The following is a 27,831-nucleotide window of genomic DNA, read 5'->3' as shown; positions in this document are numbered from 1 at the left end:
TCTGGCTCCCGTGGTTTTTCTTAGTTCAGGTTCCAGGGTGTGGGTTCCGTTCCACTCTCCGTGCCAGGCCACAGGCGTTCCCGGCCAGCCCTTGGACCGGCTGCTCTTGGGCTGTGCGCTCCTCTTGGTTCGGTCACCTGCAGTTGGGAGCGGAGGCCCTGGGCCCCCACACCAGGGTCTGGGACTGGGCAGCGGGCGAACCATGGCACGATGTGGCATTTCTAGTACGACCGGGATGGGAGAGAATCTGCTCCGCCTGTGTCGGGGTCCTCGGAAGAGGACCTCGTTAGCACTGTGGGGTCAGGGGTCACTGTCCCTCGCACAGAGGGCCTGGGAGGTGCTGTTTATATGTCTTGCAGAAGGAGTAATTTGGCGCTTTCTGGGCTGTTATTCCTTCCTTCTGGCCCTGCTTCAGTTTTATTTTTAAAGTGTGTTAGTGGCCATAATTATATGTGTGTGTGTGTACATATGTGTGTGTGTGTGTATATATATATATATATATATATATATACATAGATACATACACACGCACAGAGACTTGTCAACTTGGTCAAATCGCTTCTTCAAAACCAAAAACTACTTCACCCCTGAGACCATCTACCCACTAAATGCAGAAAGACACAGTCCAATCAGAGAAGCCTCAACGGCAGTCTGCTCCAATGCTCTGAAAATTGCCAGGCCGCATCTCCAATGAAACACTGCGTAAAACCTCACCGGGCCAGGGGGTAGGTGGCTTTGATTTTGTCCATTAGCAAAGCCAGTATTTGCTGTGACATCTTGAAACCAGTGCAAAGACCAAGCTACTCAAGAAGTGCACCTGAGCAGGGGCTAAAACCGGCTCCTGACTCTCACTGAGTGTTCTCTGCCTTCTTGATGCAGAACCAGCTGCCCAGTGTGTGGAGATCTCGTCTCGTTCTCCTAATTCTAACGTGCCCGTCAAACAGGATGGAGACATAAGGTCACTTCCAACTCTGAAATCATGGACTTGAAGGTTTTACTGCCTGGTCCTGTTTTCCTTGTCTGGTTTCTCTCCAGATTCTGCCCTTCCGAGGGATTGCTTCCATCCAACAGAACGAACAGCTTGGACAGGTAAGCATCGTTACTGAATAAAGAGTCTCTCATTGTAACCGTACTGTAATTACTCCAAAGCCACACAAACCGTCAAGATTTTAGCAAAACTATAAAATTTTGTTTTAAATAGACAGTATGCAGTTGATGGCAATTTTTAAAACCTTACCCAAGGACATTTTTTCATTGCTTTTAGAGAGAGAAACATTGATGGGGGAGAGAATCTTCAGTCTGTTGCTTCCCTTACACGTCCAGACCAGGGATCAGACTTGTAACGTGGGTGTGTACCCTGCCCGGGAATCGAACCCACAACCTTTCGGTCATGCGATGACGCTCCAACCAACGGAGCCACACTGGCCGGGGCTGACTGTGTTTTTTAAGGATAGGAAAACACACCAAAATAATAGTGGTGGTTCTAGGGTGTTGGGGCCATTCAGTAGTTCTTTTTCTCTGTAAATTCTGTGCAATGTAAAATATCTCGTGTATGGCCTTCTTAATGCTTTTAATAAGAACAAAGACTTGTTTTAATGAGAACGGTCCTGGAAAAAAGGCCAGGAGGCCTTGCTTTGGTTTCTCGTCTCTAGTGGGAGGGAAACGCATGCTTTCCCAAGTTGACACGGGTGGTGTGGAGGCTCAGAAGAAGGGTGGTCTTAAAAGTGCTTTGAAACACACTACTAAGAAGGTCTAAGAAGAAATTGCTGCAACAGGAGCCGGGGAGTCACGTGTTGACCAGGTAAACAGTTTCTGGAATTGTCCGTGCTTCTCACTCCGGACTGCGCAGTGGTCGTTCCTCCACTTCCAACTTAACTTGTCCATTCTGGGTGCTGGGGAGAAGCAGCCCGAGACTGCAATTTGCAGAAGTAGGAGTGGACGGGGATGGAGAACAAGGCAGGGTGGGGAGGACACCATGCTGACCTCTGTCAGGTGCTGGCTTCTACCAGCAACTTCTGCAGGACGACCAGTTCTACGTCTGTGAGGGGGTTGCAACACATTACGGGGGCAGGCATATTACTGGAGAGATTGGGGTAAACCAGCGGAATGCAGAATTAAGGAATCTGCTTGTACATAAAACTCTGTACATCAAGCTAGTTCTTGGCTCTGAGTTTATAGTTATTAAAATTATATAAGAAAAACTATCTAAAGGCCAACTTTATGAGTAAACAACAGCATAAAAACTATGAACAAGAATAATTCAATTAATCATCGTTTTTTAGCCGGTAAGTGATCATTTAGAATGGCCCCCAGGGTCATCTCGTGGGGCTGGGACAAGGACACAGGGAGTAGCAGGAAGACTGTGGTGCTGGTTCTTGGCCGAGCATTAGAACAACCTGGGGAGCTTGAAGAACCATCCGTGTGTGCCAGGGCCCGCCCCGGCGTGATTTCCTTCGTCTGGGACGGGGCCTGGATGTTTTTTTAAAGTCCTCTGATGTGCCCGTGAGTTTAGGATGCCGTGGAAACAGAAATCGAATTACCGGGCTGGAAGCGACCAGGTAGCCTGCTTTGCTGGTCACCTCCAGTGCAGGGGAGCTGTGCACTGGAGATTAGTAAAGGGTCTTGGAGTCCGCAGTGGGAAGCCATGCTTTGACTGGGCTCGGACGGAAATACGGCTCTGGGAATGGCTGTTGAGATGGTTCTGCCAGATCTCAGAGGTTAAGTCAGCAGCTCCAGGCGCCGCGGGAGGAGTGGCATTCACGTGAGCTGTGCCCACTGAAGAGGCCGTGCCCGGAGACCTGGTGTGCAGAACACTGGCAGCGAAGCGTGAAGTGTGGGGGCTGAGTGCCGATGGGAGTGTCCCAGGGCCGGCACCCGCCTCCCTGACCTCGCCGGGTGAGGCCAGCACCTCCTTGTCAGAGCAGGTTGCTGAAGAGCACAAAGGGACCTTGGCGACGCCATTACCAGCTCAATTTCACAACAATACAAGGAATTAATACCTGATTTGTTGCTGTTAGGAAAAAACAGTAGTATTCTGCATGAATACTACTTTATTTTGAAAGACTTTTGACCATTTTTAGTAATTAAATCCACACTTAATAGCAGCCCTGGCTGGTGTAGCTCGGTGGATTGAGCATTAGCTTGTAAACTGAAAGATTGCTGGTTCCATTCCCGGTCGGGGCACAGGCCCGAGTTGCAGGCCAGGTCCCCAGTTGGGGGCGTGTGAGAGGCAACCATTTGACGTTTCTCTCCCTCTCTTTCTCCCTCCCTTCCCCTCTCTCTAAAAATAAAATTAAATCTTAAAGTAAGGGTTGCCCATTGAGAAAATTCAGAAGAACATACTGCAGCTACTTCCAACATAAGACATGTCTTCTGCATAAAGGGTCTCACACAGGTGCCTGTTGCATTAGAACTGATGAGCTCACCCTCAGCCACTGAGCGATTACACGCTTTTTAAAACAAGCGAAGCAGCATGGAGCCATTGAGGACTGAAGAGAAGCCAAAGAACTTCACTCATCTCCTGTGTCGAGATCTGTGAAGAAGGTGACGAGATGCCTATTTGAAGAAGGCCGAGAATAAACTGAGCAGGGAAAAAGTCATCTTTCCTCCAAGCTTTACATAGGAATAAAGCAGAAATGTGCAGAAGTTCGGAGGAAATGGGGCATCTGAAATGGAAACGTGTGTGTGTGTGTGCACGTGTGGCATTTAAGCTTGAACAAAAATGGTAGCAAAAGGTGGATCCGAAAAAAGCAAGGATGTTGGAAACTCATTAGCCAGAGCCACCTGACCGTACAGCTGTAGAATATAAACTATCTGATCGCCGCAGCAACCCCTGGCGCCTCTCCTCAGGAATCTTGCAGCTGTATCACCTCATGCCCAGCACCCCTCCTCTCCATAAAGCACCCCCTCGGACTTTCGGTCACACTTAGGATGTCAGTGGCTTTGAAACCTAAACAGTCACCCTTCGTTGGAGTTTGGCAGAAGGACAGTGTCCTAGCGGGAAGACAGGTTGTAACCATGGACATGGCAGCGGGCAAGGGGAGCTCGAGGATCCCTGCACGGCCAGCTTCTCTTCTCCACTCCGTCAAGGATGCTGTGGTCCTAAAGCTACACAGTCAGGCCTGGGGGATGCCGAGAACGAAGAGCAAATCTGGTCACCGTCTTCACTCAGCTAAGAGTGAATCTCGAGGTGGCGGTGGTTCCCCCCCACCAAATACAGCTTGTAGTGCACAGGGACCACCGGGGACTCTTAGGAAATGGCAAAGTTCTCCAGAGAAACAGAACCAAAAGGCTGCAAAGAGATCTGAGATTTATTACAGGAATGAGCTTCTGCAGTAAGGAGGTCAAGAAGTCCTGCAGCCTGCCACCTGCAAGCTGGAAAGACGGGCGAGCCTGTGGGGTAGCATTCCGAGTCCCAAGGCTTAGGGACCAGGAGGGCGGGAGGGGATGCACATCCCCCCTCCAGGAGAAAGCCAGGTCAGCCCTCCTCTGCCTTCCGTTCCAGCCAGGCCCTGGGTGGGTTAGGCAATGCCCACCCATGTGGGTGAGGGCAATTTCCACTCGGCCAACTGAGGCAAAGGCTGATGTTTTCTGCAAACACCCTCACGGACACACCCGAACTGTTTCCCTGGCTGTCCGGGCATCCCTCAGCCCAGTCCCCTCAATGCATAGAATGGACCCTCAGGACGCCCACATGTTCTGACGTTTATAAGCTCCCTCCCCTTTGGCCTCCCCTACCCCCTGTAACTGAGCATCTTCTCAGGTCAAGTGCCCGGTCCAGAGCGATAGCTGTGGAGTTCCTAGGTAAGGAGAATTCCCACCGGAGAGAGTGAGGGGCCAGCCTGCACCCTTGGCTCAGGAGACACGTTTATTAACAGAGGTGCTTGAACCCTCAATCCGCTTTATCCAGTTGCTGGTTCCGCTTCTCAGTAAGTTAGGCAGCTGCCTCGTGGTCACCCAGTGATTTACGTGAACAAGCCCAGCGACTGGACACCTCTCCCAGCTCAGGACCGGTCCTACCCTAGCCTCTCTCTCGGCACGGGGATCACTGGAGCACCCGGAGGGTCCACAGCCTGTGCAGCTATCGCAGCCCCCTCCTCAGGCCCCTCTTGTCTTCCTTCTGGGAAGTGGCCCCTAATCCCACCATTCGCTCCCCTCCTGCTGGATCCACATCCGGGTTTTGTGGCCTGTGGTTGCTAGGCCACAAAACGGCCATTGGGCCGTTACAAACCAATGCTAATACAATGGAGCCTGTGCATTTAAATTCTGCCTGAGCCACAGCTTTGCTCCTGACAGTGGACTGGACAGCCCCGCGCAGCCACTCCCTGGCCGCAAGGGGTGACCGTGGATGGCTGGGCGGAAACCCACCTTCTGGGGAGGAGAAACGTGAAGTGGATTTACCACGGTGGTATCTTATTGTGTAAGGAGGGAAGTACTCAGTTAACTGCCTTATACTGAAACCATAGCTTCAGCCTGGCCTCTTCCAGTAGGGGAGGGAGGGGGAGGGGAGGACGGCTGATGACGTATGTCAGAATGTGTTCTCTACAAAGTACCTCGCTGGTGCAGGTAGATTTACCTGGTGCTTTTCAGTCTCTGCTTGCCTGGTTCCCCTAATAATGGTGGACACGATGTTTACCCGGGGCAGCCTGTGGCCAGGCCACAGGGGGCCAGAAACCCTGACTGCTGTGAACAAAACCTTTGTTAGCCTGTGTGCTGTTCCGTGACGGTAATACTACGGCACTAACTCTGACTCCTGGAAGTGTGTCTCACAGAGGAAGTCCTTGGCAATCATCCTTCTGAACATGGAGCCCTAAGGACATGCCTTACTTTGTTTGCTAAATGCAGAGAAACAAAAGGGTGTCAGCCTGGGGTGGTTCTGCTTACAGGGCTGCCTCCTTCCCGGCCATGAGACAGTCATTTAGGAAGACAATGTAGACATTCTTTTGAAGATAATTACAAGGACTTACCTGTTTGTAGTAACTGCCCTTGCTCAGTACCTACTGTGTGCTAAGCACTGTTCTCATCTTGTTTGCTTTTACAATTGTGGAGTTGGCATTCCCCCCCCCACTTATATATGAAGAGACCAAGTGAAACTCAGAACTTAAGTAACGGTAACAATCAAGGCTCTTGATTGATCAGTTCGGAATTTAAAGGCAGGTGCATCTGGCTGCAAAGCCCAACCCCTGCCTAAGCGGTACCTGGTGCGCATATGTAGTAAATGCTTGGTAAATATTTGTGGGAGGAATGAATGAGTTTCCCTTCTGCCCAAATTCTCCATTTGCCTACCCAGCCTTGGCCTGCTGTTTCAGGGTGGCGCTGACCGACACACATTCAAAGGTTTTGGAAGAGGCTGCTGTTAAAATGCCATGCGCCCATCCTGAGGGGAAGAGGCCAGGCCTCTTCTGACCCGTTAGCCCAGATCACTTCCCCATCGTCCAGACCAAGGCACAGGCCTGGACCTGGTGGTGCAGGTGAATTTGAACTGGGAAGAGGGAGAGTGGGGAGGTGAAGCCTGCAAAGGAGTGAGGGGAGGGGAGAGACCAAAGAAAGAGTCCGGAGCACAATTATTCTTGCAAAATTTTCAAAAGGGTCAGACACCATTTTCCTTGGGATGCCCAGTACATTTGCGGAACTGGCAGAAATCAATACCCTGCGTTGTTTGGGACGTTAGGGTAGGCCACCTCACACTGAAGGGCACTAAAGAGCATACCCGCCCAGGGCCACTTCGGGGTGGCGGTGGCCCTGGCCGGGGAGTGGCCCCGTCGGTCCCGCAGGCGGGCAGGAGCTCGGAAGCCATTGGCTGGCGCGCTGGCTGCGGAGGGGCGGGGAGCGCCTCCAAAGGGGACTGTTTGCTCCTACGGGCTGTAGATGGAGCTGTCCGGCCCCGGCGAGGGGGAAGGCGCCTGGAAACCGTTCTTCTTCTCCCTGGCCGGCCCGAGCGGGGAACAGCACTCCCAGGATGCAGTTTGTGTCAACACGGCCGCAGCCTCAGCAGCTGGGCATTCAGGGGCTGGGGTTGGACAGCGGGAGCTGGAGCTGGGCCCAGGCTCTGCCCCCGGAGGAGGTCTGCCACCAGGAGCCGGCGCTGCGCGGGGAAATGGCCGAGGGAATGCCGCCCATGCAGGTGGGTGCAGCCCCAGCCCAACGCCATGGCCGCGCCGCCTGGCCGTGGGGGCGGGGCTGCGGGGCTGCGGGCACCGCGGGCCCTGGGCGTGCGGGCGCGGACGCGGAGGCCCCGGGCCGGTCGGGGCGCGGGCGGGCTCGCCTGGCGGGCGGGCACCGTGGGCCCTGCAGCAGGCCCGGCCCTGATCCCCGGTGCCCTGGCCGGCCGGGCCCGCGCGCCACCCAGCAGCAGGCCCCGGAGGCCGCGTGCCGGCCGGGCCCAGTACCGGTGCCTAGCAGAGGGCCCGCGGGGGCGGGCGGCCCGGAACGCGTGGTTCCCGGGACCCTGCGGAGCCGCAACCGCGTCTCCGCCCCGGCCTGGACTCACGGCTGCCGGGAAGGAGGCTTGCTGGCAGTCCCCGGGCCGCCTCCGCAGGTTTACTCCGTGGCCGCTGTGCCGAAAGCGGTGTTCAGTGTATTTCCATCTTTCACCGAGCGTGACGAGTAATTCACTTTCCCTTACGCCGGGTGCGCCGGGGCCGCTGAGAGGTGACTTTGCCTTCTCTCCCGCGGTAGGCAAACTTGGCTGCACATTCTAATCACCCGAGCCGCTCTGAAGACTCCTGCCCCCAAAGCCTCATCCCAGACCGGTTAAATTGGCGGCCCCGGGGTTACGAGGAGGCACCGTCATTTCCTAAAGGTTCCCAGGACCCCTGTGCAGGCGCGCCTGACAGCCGGTGCCCCCGAATTGTGTGCCAAGGCCGCGGTCCTGAGAGAGGCCCCCCCCCACCCAGCCGGACCCCCAGAATTCCCTGCTGATCTCCTGGTCTGGCCACAAGTGTGTGTGATGGTTCTGCAGCTTTAGGTCTGCGAACCTCAGAAAAGTTAGCTGGGCCTGGTGACTTCCTCAACTTCCCCTGTCAGCTCTTGTCGCCTCCTGTGGGCCAGACAGGAGGGAAGACTAAATGAGCCCATGGGCATAGCTTTGATGGAAATACTGTCTGTCACCCCTTACTTAGCCGGGTCTGCGAGCCCGGAGCCCCTGTCCTCTTTCTTCCACGTCAGTGACTCCCTGGACAGGGCAGGGTGTTCCTCTGTGGCTGTCACAGCTGCTCCCAGTCAGAGAGGGCATTTCTTTGGGCATGCCTGTCCCAGGTCACCTCTAAGCCACCGGTCTCTGCTTTGCCCAGCTTGAGGGCCTCTTCTGCAGCAACAGGGAGGACAATGACACCTCCTCCTGTCCCTGGTGCCATTGGCTGGTAAGCCCTGGGTGCTGGTACGATGTGGGGCAGTTCCCGGGTCGCAGTGGACGGTCTCCATCCTCACTCGTTCATAAGGCTTCGCTCCCTACCTGCACCCATGGGCTCTTGCCTGTCACAGTGAAGGCCTAGGCTGGAGGGGGGGTAGTCAAGGGAGGCCCCGGGCCATGGGGTACCCTTCCCCAAGAGACAGGAAGGGGGCCGGGAGGTCTCCTTTTCCATGTAGGGATGTCCCCTCCTTCCCTGAATGCACTTTTTTGGCAAGCCCTATGTTCATTTTGGAAACACAATAGTCACATATGGAAAAAAGGCCGCTCGCCTGCTCTCTTGCTTGGGCGCCCGGGTGCGCCCCTTGGCATTGCCCTGCTGGGAAGGCATCGGCAGCAGGGACCGAAACTCTGTTTCTTGTGGCCCTGTGGCAGCTCTGAAACGGAAAATACCAGGCCACTCTGAAGAGTTCATCATTCAGTCTTGCCTTTGAGGGAAAATAGCCGTTCTATCCAAAGAACGTCATGTGTGACATTTTAGGCCAAAGGTCAAGGTGGGTGAACTGGTGAGACCAGCCTGACTCGAAGTGGGAGCTATTGCCAGAGACATTCCTGCTCACCCTAGCCTGAGGGGCGGGGACTCAGCAGAAGAAAGAGGATCTGTGGCATTTAACCAGTTGTGCTCTTAGGCCACCGTCCCTTCGCACACGGGGTCTCATCCCACTCTCTCTCTCTGCACCCAGGCTCAAGAATGGGACATGGATGCCCGGCGACCAATGCCTTTCCAGTTCCCGCCCTTCCCAGACAGGGCTCCCGTCTTCCCTGACCGCGTGATGAGAGAGCCCCAGCTGCCCACGGCGGAGATCTCACTCTGGACCGTGGTGGCCGCCATTCAAGCGGTGGAGAGGAAGGTGGATGCCCAGGCCAGCCAGCTGCTGAATCTGGAGGGACGGACGGGGACGGCCGAGAAGAAGCTGGCCGACTGCGAGAAGACGGCCGTGGAGTTCGGGAACCACATGGAGAGCAAGTGGGCCGTGCTGGGGACCCTGCTGCAGGAGTACGGGCTGCTGCAGAGGCGGCTGGAGAACATGGAGAACCTGCTGAGGAACAGGAACTTCTGGGTCCTGCGGCTGCCCCCGGGCAGCAAGGGGGAGGTCCCCAAGGTATGTGAGGGTCCCCAGGGGCAGGGATGGAGGTAGGGACCTGCACAGGTAAACAAACCTTGATTTTATTTTGTCAGTGCTCCTCACAAACATCTCTGGCTTCCTGGTGTTTAAGCTTTAAGTGTCTTCTTAGCCCTGACCAGTGTGGCTCAGTTGGTTGGAGCACTGTCCTGCAGAGCAAAAGGTTACCAGTTCAGTTCCTGGTCAGGGCACATGCCCGGGTTGCAGGTTCAGTCCCCAGTCGAGATTCCTACGAGAGGTAGCTGACCAATGTTTCTCTCACACGTCAGGCCTGGAACATTCTATTCTCCCTCTGTGAGCTGGTGTACCACTGGTCCCCACAGAATCTGCCTATTTCTGTCTCGGAGTCTTTACCCTCCCTGGGATGTCTGGGTGTCATGTGTGGGTTTTCCACTTGGCCTTGACTTTGGGACCACTTGCCATTGGTTATCTTTGCATGTGCTTATCTGGCTGTGGCTGGAGATGGACCCAACCCATGCTGACTGGAATCCCTTGGAAGTCATGGCCACTTCCCCTCCCCCAGGTATCCCTGTGCTCTCCGTTCAGAGTTCACGCTCCGGGTCCTATTGCATTCGCCGTCCCCTGGTTCGGCAACACCACACCCTTGGTGCACGACCCTGCTTTCTAGTCCACCGAGAAAACGGAGTCACTCACAGGCGACGTCCCCATGCACCCACGGCATCTGTCCATCCGCCCTCCTCGTGCACTCTGCCTGTCCTGTTTCCTGTGGGCTCACTGTCCCCCTGTCACTTACTCCAGGACGTCATGGCAGCTGTCCCCCTTCTCCTCGGCATCATCAGCTCTTCCCTGGCTGTGGGACTGGCTGGCCGTGCACTAGAAAAGCCCCCCCGGTCCCTGCATCTCCCACAACTAGTGCCTCGGTTCTCTTCTCCTCCGGAGCGGAACTCAAGTGGCTCATCTGTATGCCCCCGATTCTCACTTCCCCACTTTCACTCCCTCCCTTGTTAATCTTTTTATTATAGAAAATTCACACCTGCACCAAAGTAAGTAGAATAAACTCTCCTGAGCCCGTTACCCAGCTTCAACGACGGTCAGCTCTCGGCCGGCCCTGCTTCATCTAAACCCCCACCCACCTCAGACACTAGTCATCGCAGGCATTTCAGTCTGTGGCTCGAAGCGGTCAGGACTCTGTTTAAAGATAACAGTCTCAGCCCAGCAAAAGCCTAACCTCCTCAACTATCCAATCGGTGTTCACGTTTCCAGTTCTTTCAAAAATGTCATTTTTTTCCCAGTTGTTTTTTTAAATTAGAACTTAAGGTCTATCCACTGTGGTTGCTTTGCCTCCCTCGTTTTTTTGTTTTTGTTTTTTTAATCTGTAGGTCCCTCCTCCGTCTCTTCCCTTTTTTTTTGCACTCTATCCGTGGGAGGCACGGGACCATCCTTCCTGTCGCAATTCTCACTGTCTGGAGTCCGCAGCCGCCTCCTCCACGGGGTCTCATTTGCCGTGTTCCTCCGTCCTCTGTGTTGCACAAAGCTGGTCACTGTAGCGCGCTCCTCGGGCCACCCCCCCCCCCGGTCAGGCCACCTCTCCACCCTCCTGGTCTTGTCCCAGCCCTGATGACATCTGCGGTGTTAAAGCTGGTGGCCCTGTCCGCAGCACGTCATGGAGGTGACCACACCCTCCCTGAGACACCTGTCGTGTGGCTTCCAGGACACTTCCCTGGGCTCTTTCCCTGCCTCACCTGCTGCTCGTCTCTGCTGGTTTCCGCTCCTCTTCCCGACTTCCTGTGCGCTGAGTGGGCCCGGTCCGTCTGACCTGCGGCTCGTTCTCCCTGCCCCCTCGCTCTCGACTCTGTCCAGTCTCAGGGCCGTCAGCTTTGCCCGTGTGCCCTCAGCCCCCAAAGGCCGTCCTTTCCTCCTTCTCTCTCTCTGTCCTGCCCACGCCGTGAATGCCACATTCGCACTCAGCCTCTCCCCCGGGGTGTCGGTAAATATCCGAGGTTTAACAGGGTCTGTCAGGGCGGACCCCCCCTGCCCGGCCCCTGTCCTTGTTAATCTTTTTATTATAAAGATTGTCCTCATGTCCGGCGAGGACACACGCTCTCCTTCCGTTTGCTTAGGGCAGGGCCTTGGGGTCACATGTCTTCCTTTTTGTCATACCTACTTCTAATATTCGGTAAACACCATTGATTTTTCTTTGAAATAGCATCCGTAGCCCGACCGTTGCTGCCGCCTCCACCGCTCCCACCGCCCTGGCCTCTCACCTGGCCGTTGCCCTGCCTCCTGCCCGCTCTCCTGGTCTCGGTCCTTGTCCCCCACCCCATGCGCTCTATTCTCAGCAGAGGGGCCAGAGGGGACCTTCTAAAATATCAACAGTCTCATTAGCCCTCTGCTTAAAACCCTCCCACGGCTCCTCCCCATCCCGCCCCTGATTCGGCGTTAGGCCCCCTCGTTGCCCTGGCCGGCTCTCTCCCACCGCCCTTCCAACCCCGTCTCCACCCCGCCCCTCTGCCCACTCCTCCCGGCCCGGTGGCCTTCTGCTGTTCTGCCCTCACACCGCCCTTCCCTCCCCCAGGGGCTTCCCTCCACCGAAAAGTTCCCTCTCTCGCCGTGGCTTCCACCAAGTCTGCTCAGCTGGTACTTGTTCAGTGAGCGTGCCCGTCCTTGGCCAGGAGAGAGCCCCAGCCCCCCGGCCCCCCCCACACACTCCTGTCTGTCCCCACTCTCCTGTTCTCCAAGCACTTACACCATCAGGCAGCTGTTTAGGCCCCTTGGGTGGTTTTCTCTGACCACAGTGTGAATTCTGCCTGGCTCGCTGCCGCGTCTCCGTGCCTGTAACAGGACCCGGGTGCTAGTCCGTGCGAAGAAGTGCCCGCGTGAGACCTCACACACCACACCGGGACCGGGTGGTCCCCGCCTGTCTCTGTGGAGGCAGCACCCAGTGACTCCGCCAGAGGAGTCGTTTGTCAAGGGCTTGCTGGGGCTGCACAGAGCCGAGCTGGAACAGTGGCCTGGTTCCTCCCGAAAACAGGCCCCTCCACCGAGGCCCACGGCACCCGGCTTCCAGCATGGCTTTTACAGGGCTCTCCCCGTATAGCCGGCGTCTCCACACGCGGCCCCTTCTCCTGTCCGGGCTACGCGTTCCCCTCGGTGCTCTGTGCTCCTGTGGCCCCGTTGTGTGTTGGAGCAGGAGCTGAGGCCCTTGAGTCGCCAGGTGCCCTCACACAGTGATGGACCGGGTGTGGGGCCTGGAATCGGTGGGCTGGCTTTGCATCCTGGCTTTGCGGGTACTGGTCAGGTATGTTTTTTCGCTCTTGCTGAGCTGCCTGAGTTTCTCCTCTGAAGGAAGGGAACTGTAAGTAAATAATAATTGAGGAAATTCCCCCAGTCTCTCTGAGCGTCAGTGTCCTCATCTGGAAAACGAGGTGATGATGTGCTTAGTGTGTGGGGTCGTGAGGACGCATCGATTCTGCTAATGGGACAGGCCTATGTATCAGTTACCTATTGCTGTGTGACAAGTCGCCCCCAGATGGAGCCGCCTGAAAAAATCGTTCTGTATCATCGTGCACAGTCTGCGGGTTAGGAGTCCAGGAGCAGCTTTGCTGAACGGCTCTGGCTCAGAGTCTCATCAGGTGGCAGTCGAGCTGTCAAGTGGGGGTCCGGTCACCCGAAGGCCCGGCGGAGGCGGTGGCAGGAGTGTCTGCCTCCAGTGAGGCTTGCTCGCTCGGCTGTGGGCAGGAGCCCAAGTTCCCCCCACGTGGGCCGCTCACAGCGCTGCTTGGGCGCCCTCCCGACGTGGCAGCTGGCTTCCCGCAGCGTGTGCGTGAATCAGGGAGAGACGAGCACGGAAGCTCACGCGTGTCTGAGGCCTCCTCGCCTCAGAGGCCGCTCCTCCTCACTTCTTCATTTCTTAGAAGCGAGTTACTAAGTCCCGCCCTCACTCAAGGGGGAGAGAAGTGGGCTCTGCTTGTTAAAGAAACTGTCTGGAGAATTTGTGGACGTATTTTAACCCCCTGCAACCGTGAAGCACCGTGAGCGTGTACGTGCGTGCGAATAGCTGGAATTCTCCGCGGATCCTGGCCGCACTTGCCACATTCTCTTGGTCAGATCCAGGGAGGCTGTTGGCTCTCAGGTGCTCTGTGCCTCTCGTTGCTGCTGCGTCTGGTCATGGGCACGATCCCAGAACGCTGGCCGTCCACGGGGCCTGTAAAGCGAGGCAGAGGAGTAGGGGTGTCGGAAGAGACAGTGAACTTGGTTTGGAGCGTGCTTAGTTGGAGGTGCTTAGAAGGTGATTCCGTGGAGCCGCTCGGAAGGCTGTCGAAATGTGCACCTTGAAGGGCACCAGGCAGGTCGAAGAGTGCTGTCAGCACAGGGAAGGGCAGGACCTCGGCCTTGGCAGAGGCAAAGGAAGCCGTGAAGAGGACAAGAGTCATGCGTGCAGGACGCAGCATCGCTGTGGACACCGAGCAGGAAGAAAATTCCACGAAGGTGGTGTGAACTTTCAGAGAGGTCGGAGAGGGTGTGAGGGTTAACAACAGGACGACCTTCCAGGGTGTGGTCCAGAGAGCGGGCGCTCTTAGATACAGTGGAAGGGGTCAAGTGTGGAGTGGTTCCAGGTGGAGAGAGAGTGTGGCGTTGCTTGAGGCAGCAGAGTTGGGGTTGGGGGCCCCGAGGTGGGAAAGCCCGAGTGACCTGTGGGCCGAGTTTCCCGGGCAGGGGGAGGAGGAGAAATAAATGAAGGGCAGGTAGCGAGGGGGTTGGCTCAACAAGGAAGGGAGCTTGCCAACAGCTCCTTGGGTCAAGGACAGACAGGGAAGGCCAGGGAAGGGTTCGAAAGAAGACTCCCGGGGAAGATGACCAGGAGAGGTGCCGATCAGCGAGAGGCTACCTGAGCAGCCTTGAGACAAGTGATGTAAATGTATGATGGGTGTTACCTGCAGAACTTGGTGACTGTCATGTAGCCACAGGGCAGTACAGTGAAGAAAACAGTCTGTAATGGTTTCCCCCAGTTGGGGCTTTGCCCAGGTCTGGTGGCGGGTCCAGGGAGTCTGTTTCCAAAGGCGGCTGGTGAGCTCTTCCCGGCGCACAGGTGTGCACACCTTGCACCTGTGCAGGGCGCCCTCGGGGCCATGAGCACCTGGCACAAGGGCTGAGCTTTCCAGTTTAGGGGAAGCGAACCCCCCCCCCCCGCCAAGCTGCGTGCCGGAGGGCCTGACAGCCGAGGGCTGTCTCTCTCTCGTGTGCACGCAGGTGCTGTGTGTGCCAGCTGGGGCCTGGATGGGCAGGTAGGAGATGATGGACAGGGATGAGGGCCTGAGAGAGAATTGAGGGGCCGGGTTTCAGAATGAGGGTGAAAGGCCGGCCCGCTGGGGATGTGAAAGGGGTGGGAGGTGAGGCTCTGTGGCCAGAGGAGGGAAGTTCTGTTGTGAAAGTCGTGGAAGTGAAACCGTTTTTGAACGATTGGGTCCCAGGTAAGGCCATGCTGGTGAGTGACAGAGACGCATCCTCGTCAAACGGAAATAACAGCTTAAATAACAGATGAGACCACTTCAGATAACAAGGGACGGACGGATGTGAGATGGTAGATGACTCAGGCTACAGCGGAGCTACCCAGTATTGGCAACCTCAATTCAGCACATTCCACAAATATCTCAACTTCAAGCCCTGTGCGTCCAGATGCTTGGGACACAGTGCGGAGCAAGCAGACAAAGGTCGCGGGGCTTCGGTGCACGCCTTTAGATTTGACCCCGGTAGAGGCAGAAATGTCACTGCACGCATAGAGGTGACTTGACCAGAAATACAGGCTTCGTGACAGGGCCGGACTGTACTTGGCTCACCGAGAGCCACTCAGAAGCTGCCACACCCCTGTCACCCTGAGCCCCAAACGCTACACATGGGCTCCAGCTCTCTCCTCAGGGCTGCGTCATCTAGAAATGAAATTACAAAGGATGCAGTAAATGCTTTAAAGGGAAAAAAAAAGGAAGCATGAGGAGATCAGGAATAGAGTGACTGACACCCTGCAATGGACCAGGCTGGGCCAGGAGGGCAGGGGGTCCTGGAGAGCAAAGGCCAGGCTCCAGGTCCAGTGGGCCCCGAGGTCTGAGAGGGGAGGTGTGGAGGGGTCACAGGAAAACTCTCGTTGGCCCAGGTTCCGGTGACTTTTGTCGACATTGCCGTTTACTTCTCCGAGGACGAGTGGAAGAACCTGGACGAGTGGCAGAAGGAGCTGTACAACAACCTGGTGAAGGAGAACTACAAGACCCTCGTGTCCCTGGGTGAGGCCACCTGCCTGCCTCCGTGGCCAGCAGTCCCGGGGGGTCGGCGGGGGGGGAGGTGCAGCTCGCTTTCAGCCCTCCTTCCCCCGACCTGGGAGGGCTGTTTCCTGCTTGTGGAAACTCAAGGAACCAATGATTTGCCTCTAATGCTAGGAAGGTAGAATGGCTCCTCACAGGACGAAGATTAAAAAGCCAGGACAGGGCCTTGGACTGTAGAATCAAACCCCTCCCCCGCTGTTTTGGGACGCAATTAGGATCGTTTGCGCCTCACCCCACGCTGCGTCCCAGCGGCCTTGGTAAGCGGCAGTCGGCCTGCTGTTGGCTGTCTGAGACCAGCTGTTTCCACGCCGGGAACTGGGGAGTCTGTGGACTTGTTTTCAGGTTCCTCATAAGAAATACCAGCTCATATCATGGCTACCACCCAGAGGGGCATTTGGCTGGAGAGGGGAAGGGGTGTGGGGGAGGGGAGAGTTCTGCCATCACCCTGGATCGTGACCCCTTGGTCACCTTCACTCGGTCCTTCCTTCCTTCCAACTTGTTCCAGATTCAGAGGCTCCAGGGCCCAAGCCGGAGGCCCCGTCCCAGGCGGAGCCCAGGGAAGAGCCTTGCGTGTGGGAGCAGCGTGACCCAGAAGAGAGAGAAATCCTGATGGACCCGGACACAGGTGATAGCAGCCGAAAACACCCCCAGGTCCAGGGCAGGGGGGGAGAGAAGCCCCATCTCCCTTGCCCTAGTTCAACAGGGGCTGCTCTTGAGTCGCTTGTGGGGCCAGTTCTGCCACCGTTGAAATGGGGTGGTCACCTCCAGGCGAGATTTCAGGGCCTGAAAGCCCACCCCGGCACCTGGTTAGAGCCAGGCAGCTCTGGACGCCCAGGTCAGCTGGGGAGGGACATGGGGACCGGGCAGGCTCCAGGCATCCCGGGCCTAATGGTAATCTGCGGCGGGAGGCCCGAGACCTTGGAGCAGTGCCAGGGGAGGGCAGAAGGGGAGTCTGCATAGGTGTCACCTCCAGGGTCGCCACCCTGCCCTCACAGAGAGCCCCACGTCACAAGCAGACTCACCCACCCCTCCAGCCCTTCCCCTCACTCGGCCTGAGGGAGCCCAGCTCCCGGAGCATCGCACCTGCTCAGTGTTCCCTGGGGGGGCCCGGCTGCCAGTCCTGGCTCGGCCCCCTGGGGTCTCACCAGCCTGCGAGCTGCTGGACAGAGCCCAGTTTGAAATCTGGTGCTCGAACTGTGTTCTCTGCCGATTTATCGCATAACCGTCACCTGTTTGTCCCCTTGTTTGGTATTTTTGCCACATCCATGTCACCATCCAACTGGCCCTCGGCAATTTCACCATGAAAGGCCAAGTAGCTGGCTGTTGGCTTCACCTCTGCAACGACGAGGTTCTCACAGTTTTCTTAAATTTTTTAACTTTGTATTTATTGATTTGCAAGAGAAAGAAACACCGATGTGTTGTTCCACTGAGTTACGGCTTCGTTGGTTGATTCTTGTGTGTGCCCTGACCAGGGATCTAACCGCCAACCTTGGCGTATCGGGGTGACGCTCTAACCCCCTGAGCCACCTGGCCGGGGATCATGTTGTTATATAAATCTTGTCCCTCTGAGTGGTCTCTACGGTGACAAGTAGGTGTGGTGATCTTCACAGGCCTGATGATAAAAATTACGTGTGACGTCAGAACGCAGGGACGTGGTTCCCTAGAAGGTTGATGAAGACCCCTCGGTGGGTAGCCATCCCCCCGCCCATCCCCCCCAAAAGGTTACCAAGCTGTGCAAATCCGAAAGACAGCCTCTAATTCACAACAGCCTCAGTAAGAGCGTTAATTACTGATTCTTTCTTCGGAAGCGGGTAACCTCTCTTCACTGAGAGAACAAATTGTAGCAAAAAGAAAACTGTGTGTGGAATGAGGAGATGAATGAAAAAGGAAAAAAATGTGTTAGTGCTCAGAATGAAGGACTTCAGAGACCGTGTATTTTCATTTCTATAAAGTCTTTTTAGTTTTATTATCAATTTTTCATGTTTTATTACATCCTTTTTAGTGTCCCTCTTTTATTTTCTGGTATTGTTACCGCTGATGGCTGAAATTGCCTTGTGGCCTGTTTGTTGTCCCCTGAAAATACTGGTGGCCCAGATGTTGGTGGCAAAGATGCTTCCAATGAAAATACCTGGAACCTGCCACCACCTGAGTCCGGGTCTGAGGCCCAGAGTTGTCATCCCTCACGGTGCCCGTAGGACAGGGACCCCTGTGCCCGTTTTACAAACAGGACGAGGAGACAGAGCCAGAGGGGTCAAGTGACTCGTCTGCAGGGCCGAGGGCAGAGTCCAAACCAGAACCACGTCTTCCGATTCCTCCCCAGTCTCTCTCCTGTGGCCCGAGCCGTCTGCTGCTGGGGCTGGCACATCGCATGGCGGCAGGGCACCGGGAGAAAATGCCCTCTTGTCACCTATCAGGGGCTATGCACAGGAAATGTCACTGTTTGTGCCCCAGGATGTATGGGGCGGTGGGGGTTGTATCTCTTTGTCCAGTCAAACTCCTTGCTAATTATACACACGTGCGTGGGTGTGTGTCTGTGTGAGTCTGTATGTCTGTGTTCTGTCGGCCCCCTTTCTGACTCGGGGGACAAACAAGGACAGATGACTCCTACACAGAGGTCAGACTAGTTCTAATTAGCATCCAACCAGCGCGGGGCTGTTTCTGGAACTCTCTCCTGGCCTTTCGCACCCCGTTTTGTGCCTTGGCCCACCCCTTTGTCCTGGATGTTGATTGCTTCTCTGCTCCCAGGGCCTTCTGCTGGTTGGGGTCCCCTGTAAGTCACCCACAGGAGCCTGAGACCCCGGTGCTTCTGCCTGGCAAGGGCGGTCTGCTGTGCTCCTGACCCCGAGAGCGTCCGGGGTGACAGTCACTCAGGAAAAGGACACCCAGTGATGTGACGCTGTGTCCCCAGGAGCAGAGCCCCTGGTGCCCGCCCAGGACGGGTCCTCTCAGGTGAAGCGGGAGGAAGCCCTGTGTGCCCGAAGCCAGCGGGGCCCGGAGGAGAGAGCCGCCCCCTCGGAGCCCATTACCGGTGAGCGCGCCCAGCGGCTGCCCCAGCCACGGACGGAGAGGGAAGGTTCGGCAGGGTCTGCAGCTCCTAAGCCTTTGTGTGCTTCGTGGGCGGGACTGGCTTCGTGGGCGGGACTGAGCGTGGAAAGGGGGTGGGGCAGGGAGGTTGCCGAGCTGGAAGAGCCCATAGGTCCAGGGCGGGCGGGGAGACAGGGTTTCCTCGTGGGGCGCAGATGCGAAACACAGTGTGGCGGCTTGCCCGCACATCTGGGCCTACTTTGTCCGGTTCTCTTTGTTCCTTGTCATACCAGGGTTCACCTGTTCCTTTTGACAGGCAATACCAGGGCAGCGCTTTATGAGGTGCTGTGGGCGGGGGGGCTGTCTCGGTCCCTGAGACCTGCACCTGACCGGGAAGAGCATTCATTCACTGTTCCATACAAATGTTCAGGGCTGCGGCCTGTGGGCCCCACTGGCCGCGGTCCGGGTAGCCCGGAGAGACCTCTGATATGGCGCTGAGCTCGATGCTGTGCGACAGCTCTGTCAGAGCAGAGGCGTGTTGGCGATTTCCAGAGAACCGACGGTGTGTGTGCATGTGTGTAGAGAGACCGATCAATTGATCAACTGATCGAATGATTGATAATTTGAAGTCATTGCCTTCCAGGGCTGTGGAATCTAGCACATGCAGAATCTGCAGAGTAGGCCAGCAGGCTGGAGACCTGGTCTGTTGGTAGAAGCACCTCTTCTTCAGGGGGCGGGGGAGCAGTGGTTTCTTTAAGGCCTTCAACTGATTAGACGAGGCCCACCCTCATAATAGAGGGTCATCCGCTTTACTCAGAGTCTGCTGAGTTCAGTGTGAATGTCATCGTTAAAAAATACCTTCACTCTAGAATATTGTTTAGCCAAATGCCTGGGCGCTATGGTCCAGTCAAGTGGACGCTCCAAATTCACCATCAGCAGATAGACCCACATCTGGTAGCTCTTTACTTGTCCACAGGTTAGGGCTCCAGCGGCCTGGTCTGCCTTAGTCAAAGCCTCACAGCCACAGTGAGACAGCGGCCAGGGGAGGAAGGTCCCCCTCACCCAGTCCTTTAGGGCATGGCAGCTTTACTGTCTCAAAGAGATAGTTCAGGGTTGAGAGGGCCATAGAGGGCAAATGAGTTATGATGACCTCTGCAGAAGAAAGATGTAGAACACGTCTTAGAAGAATCCCATGAAAATGGTTACAATGAAGGGCTTCCTGCCCCAACTGGTGTGGCTGGGTTGGTTGGGCATCGTCCCACGAAGCAAAGGGTTGCTGGTTCGATTCCTAGTCAGAGCACATGCCTGGGTTGCGGGTTTGGTGTGCATTCGAGAGGCAACCTATCAGTGTTTCTCTGCCCCCCTTCCCCTTTAAAAGTAAATTGTTTTTAAAAATATATTTTTAAAAAGCCTTCCTGGAAGGTGTCATTTTCCTAGGAAACCCCCACATGAGGAATGGAATACCTGTTTCCATGGGGGTGCTCAGTGCTCAGTGCACAGTACTTGGTGCTCAGTACTCAGTGCTCAATCATGAACGTCCTCTAAGGAGTTCAGTCCCCAGAGCACAGAAGGACTCTTTCTTGAAGTCACTGTCACGTCACTCCCCAATAGTATCCACTTGTGTGCAGCAAAATCTCCATCATCTGAGGCCAAGCGGACTTAACCCTTCCATTAATGAGCATAAGTTAATTGCACCCGCTTTGCAGGGGAAAGACATAACTGCGCGAAGTGAGAGGTTTACTCAAAGCGCAGATGTGTGGCCATTTCCGTGTCCCCTGACCCCTTTGCTGGTGTGTCCCCCCCACCGTGCAGACTCGCCGGCCTCCGCCCAGGACCTCCTGTCCCGGATCAAGCAGGAGGAGCACCCGTGTGTGTGGGACCAGCAGGACCTGGCCGAGAGAGACATCCCCACGGACCCCAACTCGGGTGAGCCCGGGGTCCCGCCGAACTGGGCGCGCCTGTCTGCGGACTTCGGTGACTGCGGCAGACCCAGCCAATTGGATCACTTTGGGTCAAAGGCCAGTGAGGGCTGAGGGAGTCGCAACTGCTTCCTCGGTTAGCAACTCCGTACAGATTTTAGACTACGACTTAATGAAGTAGAGGAGGGCTTTCTAACGGAGTTGCTAATTGGTAATTGGCTGCGTCAATGTCACTAACACTAAAATGACTTCGGCGCTTATTTTTAAATAATAAATAGAACCAAAAAGGCTTCTGAAAGTTGTGTAGGTTTCTATAAATGCAAACGGACATTTTCTGGAATTTGTCTTGCGTGAAGAACGCAAGATGTCTCCCAGGAAAACTTCTGGGGAGGGTCCAGGCCTAAGGGGAAAGCCTAATGGGGGTGTTCCCCCCACCCGTCCGTGTGTGTGCACTCACACGTGTGTTCTCATGGCTGAAAGGCCCGGAGGACGCCAGTGTCGTCTCGTTCGGCAGCTGCGACCCCAGAGTCTGAGCCCACATCTTGTCCCAGGAAGATGGGGTCAGATACGAAGTCTAGGGTTCCTTGAGACCGTCAGCTCGGCCACTTTACAACGGGGAGGTCGGGAGGCTCCGGGGCAGCAGGGGAAGCCAAGGTTCCTGACGAGGAGCAGTTCTCATACTGACTTGTGCTCCCTGCTTCGGCTAGCGCTGATTTTTAAGTCCCTCATCCCCCCGGGGCCTGTGGGCCATCCCAGACCAGGCTGCCCTCTGGCTGCTTTGGGGCTCAGTGGATATAGTTGGGAGACCCGGGTTCTAATCCCAGCTCTGCCGCCACACACACTTTGGGACCCGCCTCCTCCTCTCAGAGCTCCTGGCAATGTAGCGAGCACAAGGGAGACCCCATTTGTGAAGGGGTGAGAGGGGAAGACCACCAGTAAATGAAACACAGGTACCTCCACGCGCCCTGAGAGCTGGAGCAGCAGCCTGTGCGCGGGTGGGATGGCTTGGAACCTTCGGCGGGCTGCCCAGCGGGAATGAACAGGTTCTAAGATGCCTTCTTTCCACGAACAGAGTCTCTGATCTCAGCCCATGACATCTTATCATGGATCAAGCAGGAGGAGCAGCCGTACCCGTGGGCCCCGCGCGACTCAATGGAAGGAGAGCTCGGATTGGACTCTGGCCCCAGTGAGTAATACTCGTGGTGCCCCCGGGGCCCCTGGGTGTCCGTCCAGAGGTGTGGCTGCTCCCGGAGGCTGCCGCCTGGTAGGGCGCTGTTCTGTTGTGGTAGCTTTTCCCAGGTCTGTACCGGAGAGCTCCCTGCTTCCTAGAGGAGGAGGGTCCGTGTGCCCATTTCCCAGGGCTGCCTTCCCAAAGCCTCCCACGCTGGGTGGCTTCAAAGAACAAAAATGTGTTGCCTCACAGCTCGGGAGTTCAGGCCGGGAGTCCGGAGGCCCGAGGCTGGCAGGGCCGTGCCCTGTCTGAAAGCCACAGGGAAGCCCTCCTTGCCTCTTCCCAGCTTCTGGTGTTTGCGGGCAATCCTTGGGGTTCCTCGGCTTGCAGGTGCATCACCTCAGTCCTCCGTCTTCACCAGGCCGTCGTCCTCTGAGGACACGGTCATTTGGGATCAGGGCCCCCCCCACGCCAGTGTGACCTCACCTTAACTAATTCCATTCACCAGAACCGTACATGCAAATAAGGTAGCATTCTGAGGTCCTGGGGGCTTAGATTTCCCCATGGTTGGGTGGGGGTCAGGGGTTGCAGTTCAGCCCATCACAGCAGGGAGAGGAGAGAGGAGAGTGGGCTGGGACCCCGCAGGGCCTGTGCAGCCCGAGCGGGGGCCGGAGGCTCACACCTAGAAAGTGCTGGCCAGAGCCAGCCCTGGCTGACACCCTGGGGTCACTGGTGAGGGTCCCGAAACCCCAGTGGAGAGAGGGGACTTCCCCCAACAGATTTCTTACTGAACGTCTCACCCAGCTGGGGTCTGCGGGGTGTTATTTGAAGCCTCTCAACTTCGTTCCTGGCCAGAATAGTCTCGCCACCCTCACAAGAGCGGACTTAGTGTCTTCTGATTGATCAGAGTGTTGAGTCCGTAGTCCCGACACCCTCCAAGAGTGCAAAACCCACGTCAGAGCGGAGGGCGTGGGTCATTTCAAACCCGAGTGCATGCGTCCCACTCTCTGTGAGACAAACAGCGGCAGCGCTGGGGTTGCCCAGGCAGGCAGAACGGAGCGGGGGTCCGGGGCTTCTCCATGGGTGGCCCTGGTGCTGACCACAGAGCTAAGCTGGTTGGGAAGGGAGAACTTCTGGGGGAGACAGAAGCGGGCCAGTGCTCACACCGTCTGCGGAGTCTTCAGAGCAGCATTCGGCCTGCGTTGGGTCGGATTTCAGGGTGACCCAACCAGAGATGGAGGCTTGAGTGGAAGTGCTTTTTCGGGGTCCTCTGGGGCAGAGGCCCCTCGGAAGACTGAAGGGGGCAAACAGGGAGAGGGAGCAGCCAGGCTAGGCCTGTGCCCGGGATGGGAGGCGGCGTCCTGGGCGTTCAAGACGGAGGCCCGAGCATTGCGCCCCCTCCACCCTGGCCAGGGTCTGGTGTGGACAGCTCTTCGCTGGTCAGCTGTGATTGGCTGGAGAGGGGCAGGCTGTTTAGGGGTGACATACCAGGGGAACAGGGCTCAGTCAGACACTGACCAGCATGGGGGAGGGTGGCAGTGTGGCAGACATGGCCCGAGAAGTGGCCTCCAGGGAGCAGATGGGTCCTGGGCAAAGGAGAGACAGGGATGCCCACAGGAGGTGGGGGACAGAGGCCAAGTGTCACCTTCTTTATGGTTCTCCCATGGGCTGCCCCTCAGTGCAGGAGGGGGCCCTCCAGGGGAGAGGATGTCCCCCTGGGTTTTGGGGAGGTGGTGGGGGGCAGAGGGATGAGAAGACTCCTAAATCTAGTAGCAAACGGGCAGCTCCTCAGTGGGAGGGCGTCCTGGGCCTAAGGTCATTGATCCCACGCTCAGAGCAGGGGTTTTGTGCCCACTGACCCCCAGGTACCGGAGGACCTGGAACTTGGCCTGGGGACGTGGGCTGGGTGGGTGGGGGGGAGGGGTGAAGGCCGGGAGGTTGGGGGGAGTGCAAAGAGAAAGGCACCATTGCAGGAGCAGGGACAGGCCTCCTGGGGAGGCCGGCTGGGCAGCCACTGGGTTACTGAGCCCCAGTCCCATGTGCCAGGGTCCGGATGGGGTCAGGCCTCCGGGCGGGGCTGCCAGCCCAGCTGAGGGCGGGCTGCTACACACGTGGGGAGGCGGCTGGCCCAGTGGAAAGAGGGGTGCGGGTGTGTGTGGGGTGGAGTCCCAGAGCCCACTGCTGCTGGTCTCCAGGCAAGCTCCTCACCTTGGATAAGTTCTGGCAAATTCCCTCCAGTTGAGAGAGTCTCTCCTTAAATAAATTAGCCTGGAATGTGAGAATACAATTTAATCTATTGTATTTTATTTCCAGGCAATTCTGCCTTGGAAGGTGACTTCCAGGTAGCACCCTCCCCCACACACACACACCCTGCCCTCAGCATTCTGGATGTTTTTCCTGTCCTACCTAGGAGCTACCCACTCACCAACAGGTGGCTTGGGGCAGGTCAGAAGGTCAGGGGGCCCTAGAAGCATATGGAAAATGACCCTTTGCCTTGTTCAATCCCCTCATTTTTGTTGGAGAAACTGAGGCCCAGATCGCCTATGACTCGCACGAAGCCACAGAGACAACTAGTGAAGGACCTGTGCGCTTCGCAGGGACCAGGTTCCGGGGAGAGCGCTGTCAGTGTATCACGTCTCCTGTCTCTTCCTCCCTAGGTGACAACCTGCTGCTGGTGAAGAACCCGGCCCCAGTCCCGCCGCCACCGCAGCCCGCTCCGCCGAGCCTGCCCGCCACCCAGGCCCCAGCGGCGGAGAGCACGGGCGGGCCCCCGAGCCGGGGCGCGGCGGGGCTGCTGGATGAAGGCTTCCCAACGGCCCTGTCCGGGGAGCGCGGCGCAGCCAGCGGGGCGCAGGCTGGCAGCGGGGGCGGGGGCGCGGGCGGGGGCCCGGAGGGGGGCGGGGGCTGCGGCAGCTGCTGCCCGGGGGGCGGGCTGCGGCGGGGCCTCTTGCACGGAGCGCGCAGCAAGCCCTACTCCTGCCCCGAGTGCGGCAAGTGCTTCGGCGTGCGCAAGAGCCTCATCATCCACCACCGCAGCCACACCAAGGAGCGGCCGTACGAGTGCGCCGAGTGCGAGAAGAGCTTCAACTGCCACTCGGGCCTCATCCGGCACCAGATGACGCACCGCGGCGAGCGGCCCTACAAGTGCTCCGAGTGCGAGAAGACCTACAGCCGCAAGGAGCACCTGCAGAACCACCAGCGGCTGCACACGGGCGAGCGGCCCTTCCAGTGCGCGCTGTGCGGCAAGAGCTTCATCCGCAAGCAGAACCTGCTCAAGCACCAGCGCATCCACACGGGCGAACGGCCCTACACGTGCGGCGAGTGCGGCAAGAGCTTCCGCTACAAGGAGTCGCTCAAGGACCACCTGCGGGTGCACAGCGGTGGCCCGGGCCTCGGGGCCCCGCGGCCCCTGCAGGCGCCGCCCGAGCGAGACTAGGGCTGGGCTGGGGGAGGGAGGGCCCCGCGGCAGGAGCAGGGGTGCGGCGGGCCTGGGGCCGGCCTGACCACCCGGGATCCTGCCCGTGGCTCCCGGTGCGCCTTCCCTCCCTCCGCCCGCCACCTGCTGGAAATCGGGAATAGGAATTGCACTCTAAACAGGGTCCCCGGTGGTTGGGCGGGGGTCCCCTAGACCCGTCCGGCCTGAATGGACAGCCCACCCAGCTCATCTCGCAGAGTGGACCAAGGGGCGGCTGAGCGGCTTCCCGCAGGGTAGGGGCCAGAGGGACAGTGACGAGAGGCTTCCGGCGCCCCCCTCAGACACCTACTGTGCCCATTGGGCCGCTGGGGGCACAGGTGGCGGTGGGGGAAGCAACCAGGGAGTCTCGGAAGCCTGAGGTCAGGAAATCGGGTCCGAAGAGTGAGAGGCGGCAGGAGGAAGCCAAGGTGCGCCCGCGCAGAGGGACGCGCTAAGTAGGGGATACCACCACCTCCACGGCGACAACACTGCCTCGCGTTTCAATAGCGCTTTGTACTTTTTTAAACGTGTTTTCTATCCGTTACCTATTTTCACCCTTAGCCTATCCCTCTGCAGCGGGTGGGGGAGGGTTTGCCTGACTTGGTAACCGAGGAGAGGAGATGCAGGTCGGACGGTTTAGCCCGGATCACACCAGAAGAGCCGGCGGAGCTGGGCCCAGGGCTCCGGCGCCCGGCGCAGTGCCCCCACCACACACACGGCCTACCTCCGATGTCTGAGAGACAGGCCTCCCTGGCCCGGCCTCTCCCGGTCTCTCTCCTCTCCCTTGCCCCGGACCCACCAAAACCAGTCAGAAGCAACCAGGGACCACTCGTGGGGCACCTGGGCATGGGGCACAGCGGGCTGCAGCGGGCCCCGGGCTGCGCTTCTGAAAGGCTCCTCCTGTGTGGGCATTCTCGGGCCCCAGGGCCCCGTCCCCCAGCCCGCCACCTCCAAGCCCCTCAATATGGTGCAGCACCCGCCACTGCGCGGCGGTGACCCGTCCTCCCGGGGCAGCCTGCGCCCTGGGTCAGACCTCACCCTGGTGATTTACTCCAGTCTCTCCGGGGCCAAGTGGTGAGCGCGCGGCTCACGCTGCAGGGGCTGCCGTCGCGGAAGCGAGTCTCTCCCCAGGAGGGCCAGGCAAGTGGGTGCTAGAGGCCGAGAGCCTCAGTCTCTGCCCTGCCCTGGGCCGCCCCACTGGTGCTATCCGTTAACTGCCCGTGGACATGAACTCAGACCCTGCCGGCGCCTCGGGAGGCGCCCCAAGGACTCCCCTGTGTTGGTGCAATGCTCCGTGGCCCTCAGGGGCCACAGTCTCCATTTCTGCGTCTTGCATGGCCAGGCACTGGACTGGGGTGCCATGCCCCAGGACCCTCGTTTGTGTCGAGAATGACTTTTCCTGCTCCGCCCATCCGCCCCACTTCTCCCGCCGCCGCCTCCGCCGCCCCGGGAGCACAGTGGGCAGCCAGCACCTGGCACAACGTTCGTGAGCGCTCCGCTTCCTCCCTAGTCCACGCAGCTTGGCTCCCCTCAGACCCCTTTCTGCCATGCAAAGGGAATTCTTGAAATGAAATAAAAGGTGTCCGGATTGCAGACTGCATGTTCACGAGACCGAGGGGGCTGCCGCGTGGCCTCGTGCAGATGGCCTCCAGGGCACTGAGATGCGACACCCGGGATGCCTCCCCTTCGTTCTTTTTGAAGGAGGCCAATGTTAAGAAAACAAGTTGAGAAATTAAACATAGACAAGTTCAATGGAGTTTTATTAGAGCAGAAGGGACCCTCTAGGCCAGTGTGCGTTTCGGTGGGGGGGGAGGGGCAGTGTCCTGCTTTTCAAAGGCGCATGTGGAATATCAAATTTGTAATCTAAATCGAGGAAAATAAGACCCACAGATTTTTTTTGGGGGGTGGGTGTTAAGAGAATAAAGACCCGAGGGAAAGGGGGAGAAATCACGGAGACGGGTTTGAAGCATTTGAGCACCTCGTTGAAGTTCCTATTTTGCCCTCAAGGAGCTGGTCCCCAAAGAGCTCTAGTGACCACGTGAGAGGGCCAATATCTAGTACCTGGTCCCTGCATCCCCGTTCAGTGGGTCCTGGGGCCCCAAGCGCCCCCTCGGCTGCACCAGGACCTCACACTTACCCCCCAAGAGTCCCAGAGTGACCTCGGCTCTGGAACTGATCAGAGGTGGTGCCACCCAAGGGACCTCTCCGTGCAGCAAGGACCTGGAGCTCGGACCCTGCGCTCTGCTTTCTGAAGGGCCTGCTTTGGGGAGGGTTTTTATTTTCCTTCTGATGTGTTCATTAAAATTAACTTTTAATTTAAAAAAATGCATGCAGTAAAAATTCAAATGGTTAAAAAAAGAGAGACACAGTGAAGAGTAAAACTCTTTCCTGCCTCATCCCCTGTTGAGAAGCATCCACGGCTGAGAGCTGCTGCTGCTTCGTTGTTTTTTGTTTTTT

At 57.4% G+C, this 27,831-nt stretch overlaps 1 protein-coding gene across 2 annotated transcripts; it reads left to right on the top strand.

Annotated features, from left to right (window-relative positions):
• Positions 1-6,834: 6,834 nt before the first annotated feature.
• On the top strand, positions 6,835-27,616 carry ZNF282 (zinc finger protein 282). 2 transcript variants are annotated; one of them, XM_037127335.2, is made up of 8 exons: positions 6,835-7,123; positions 9,091-9,510; positions 15,641-15,767; positions 16,312-16,431; positions 18,715-18,834; positions 20,643-20,756; positions 21,822-21,935; positions 24,578-27,616. In XM_037127335.2, exons 1-8 carry the CDS (start codon positions 6,959-6,961, stop codon positions 25,354-25,356), a joined length of 1,959 nt encoding a protein of 652 aa, XP_036983230.2. In that variant the 5' UTR covers positions 6,835-6,958; the 3' UTR covers positions 25,357-27,616. The 2 variants fall into 2 exon arrangements, with proteins under 2 accessions (XP_036983230.2, XP_053527887.1); XM_053671912.1 differs by having other exon boundaries at positions 6,861-7,123; positions 18,721-18,834.
• Positions 27,617-27,831: the final 215 nt, after the last annotated feature.

Source organism: Artibeus jamaicensis, unplaced genomic scaffold (genome assembly GCF_021234435.1).
Source record: "Artibeus jamaicensis isolate MK-2021 breed Jamaican fruit bat unplaced genomic scaffold, CSHL_Jam_final contig_718, whole genome shotgun sequence".
In the NCBI taxonomy this organism is placed as follows: Eukaryota; Metazoa; Chordata; class Mammalia; order Chiroptera; family Phyllostomidae; genus Artibeus; species Artibeus jamaicensis.
The sequence above is the reverse complement of the archived record's forward strand: the minus strand, read 5'-3'. Positions and strand labels throughout refer to the sequence as shown.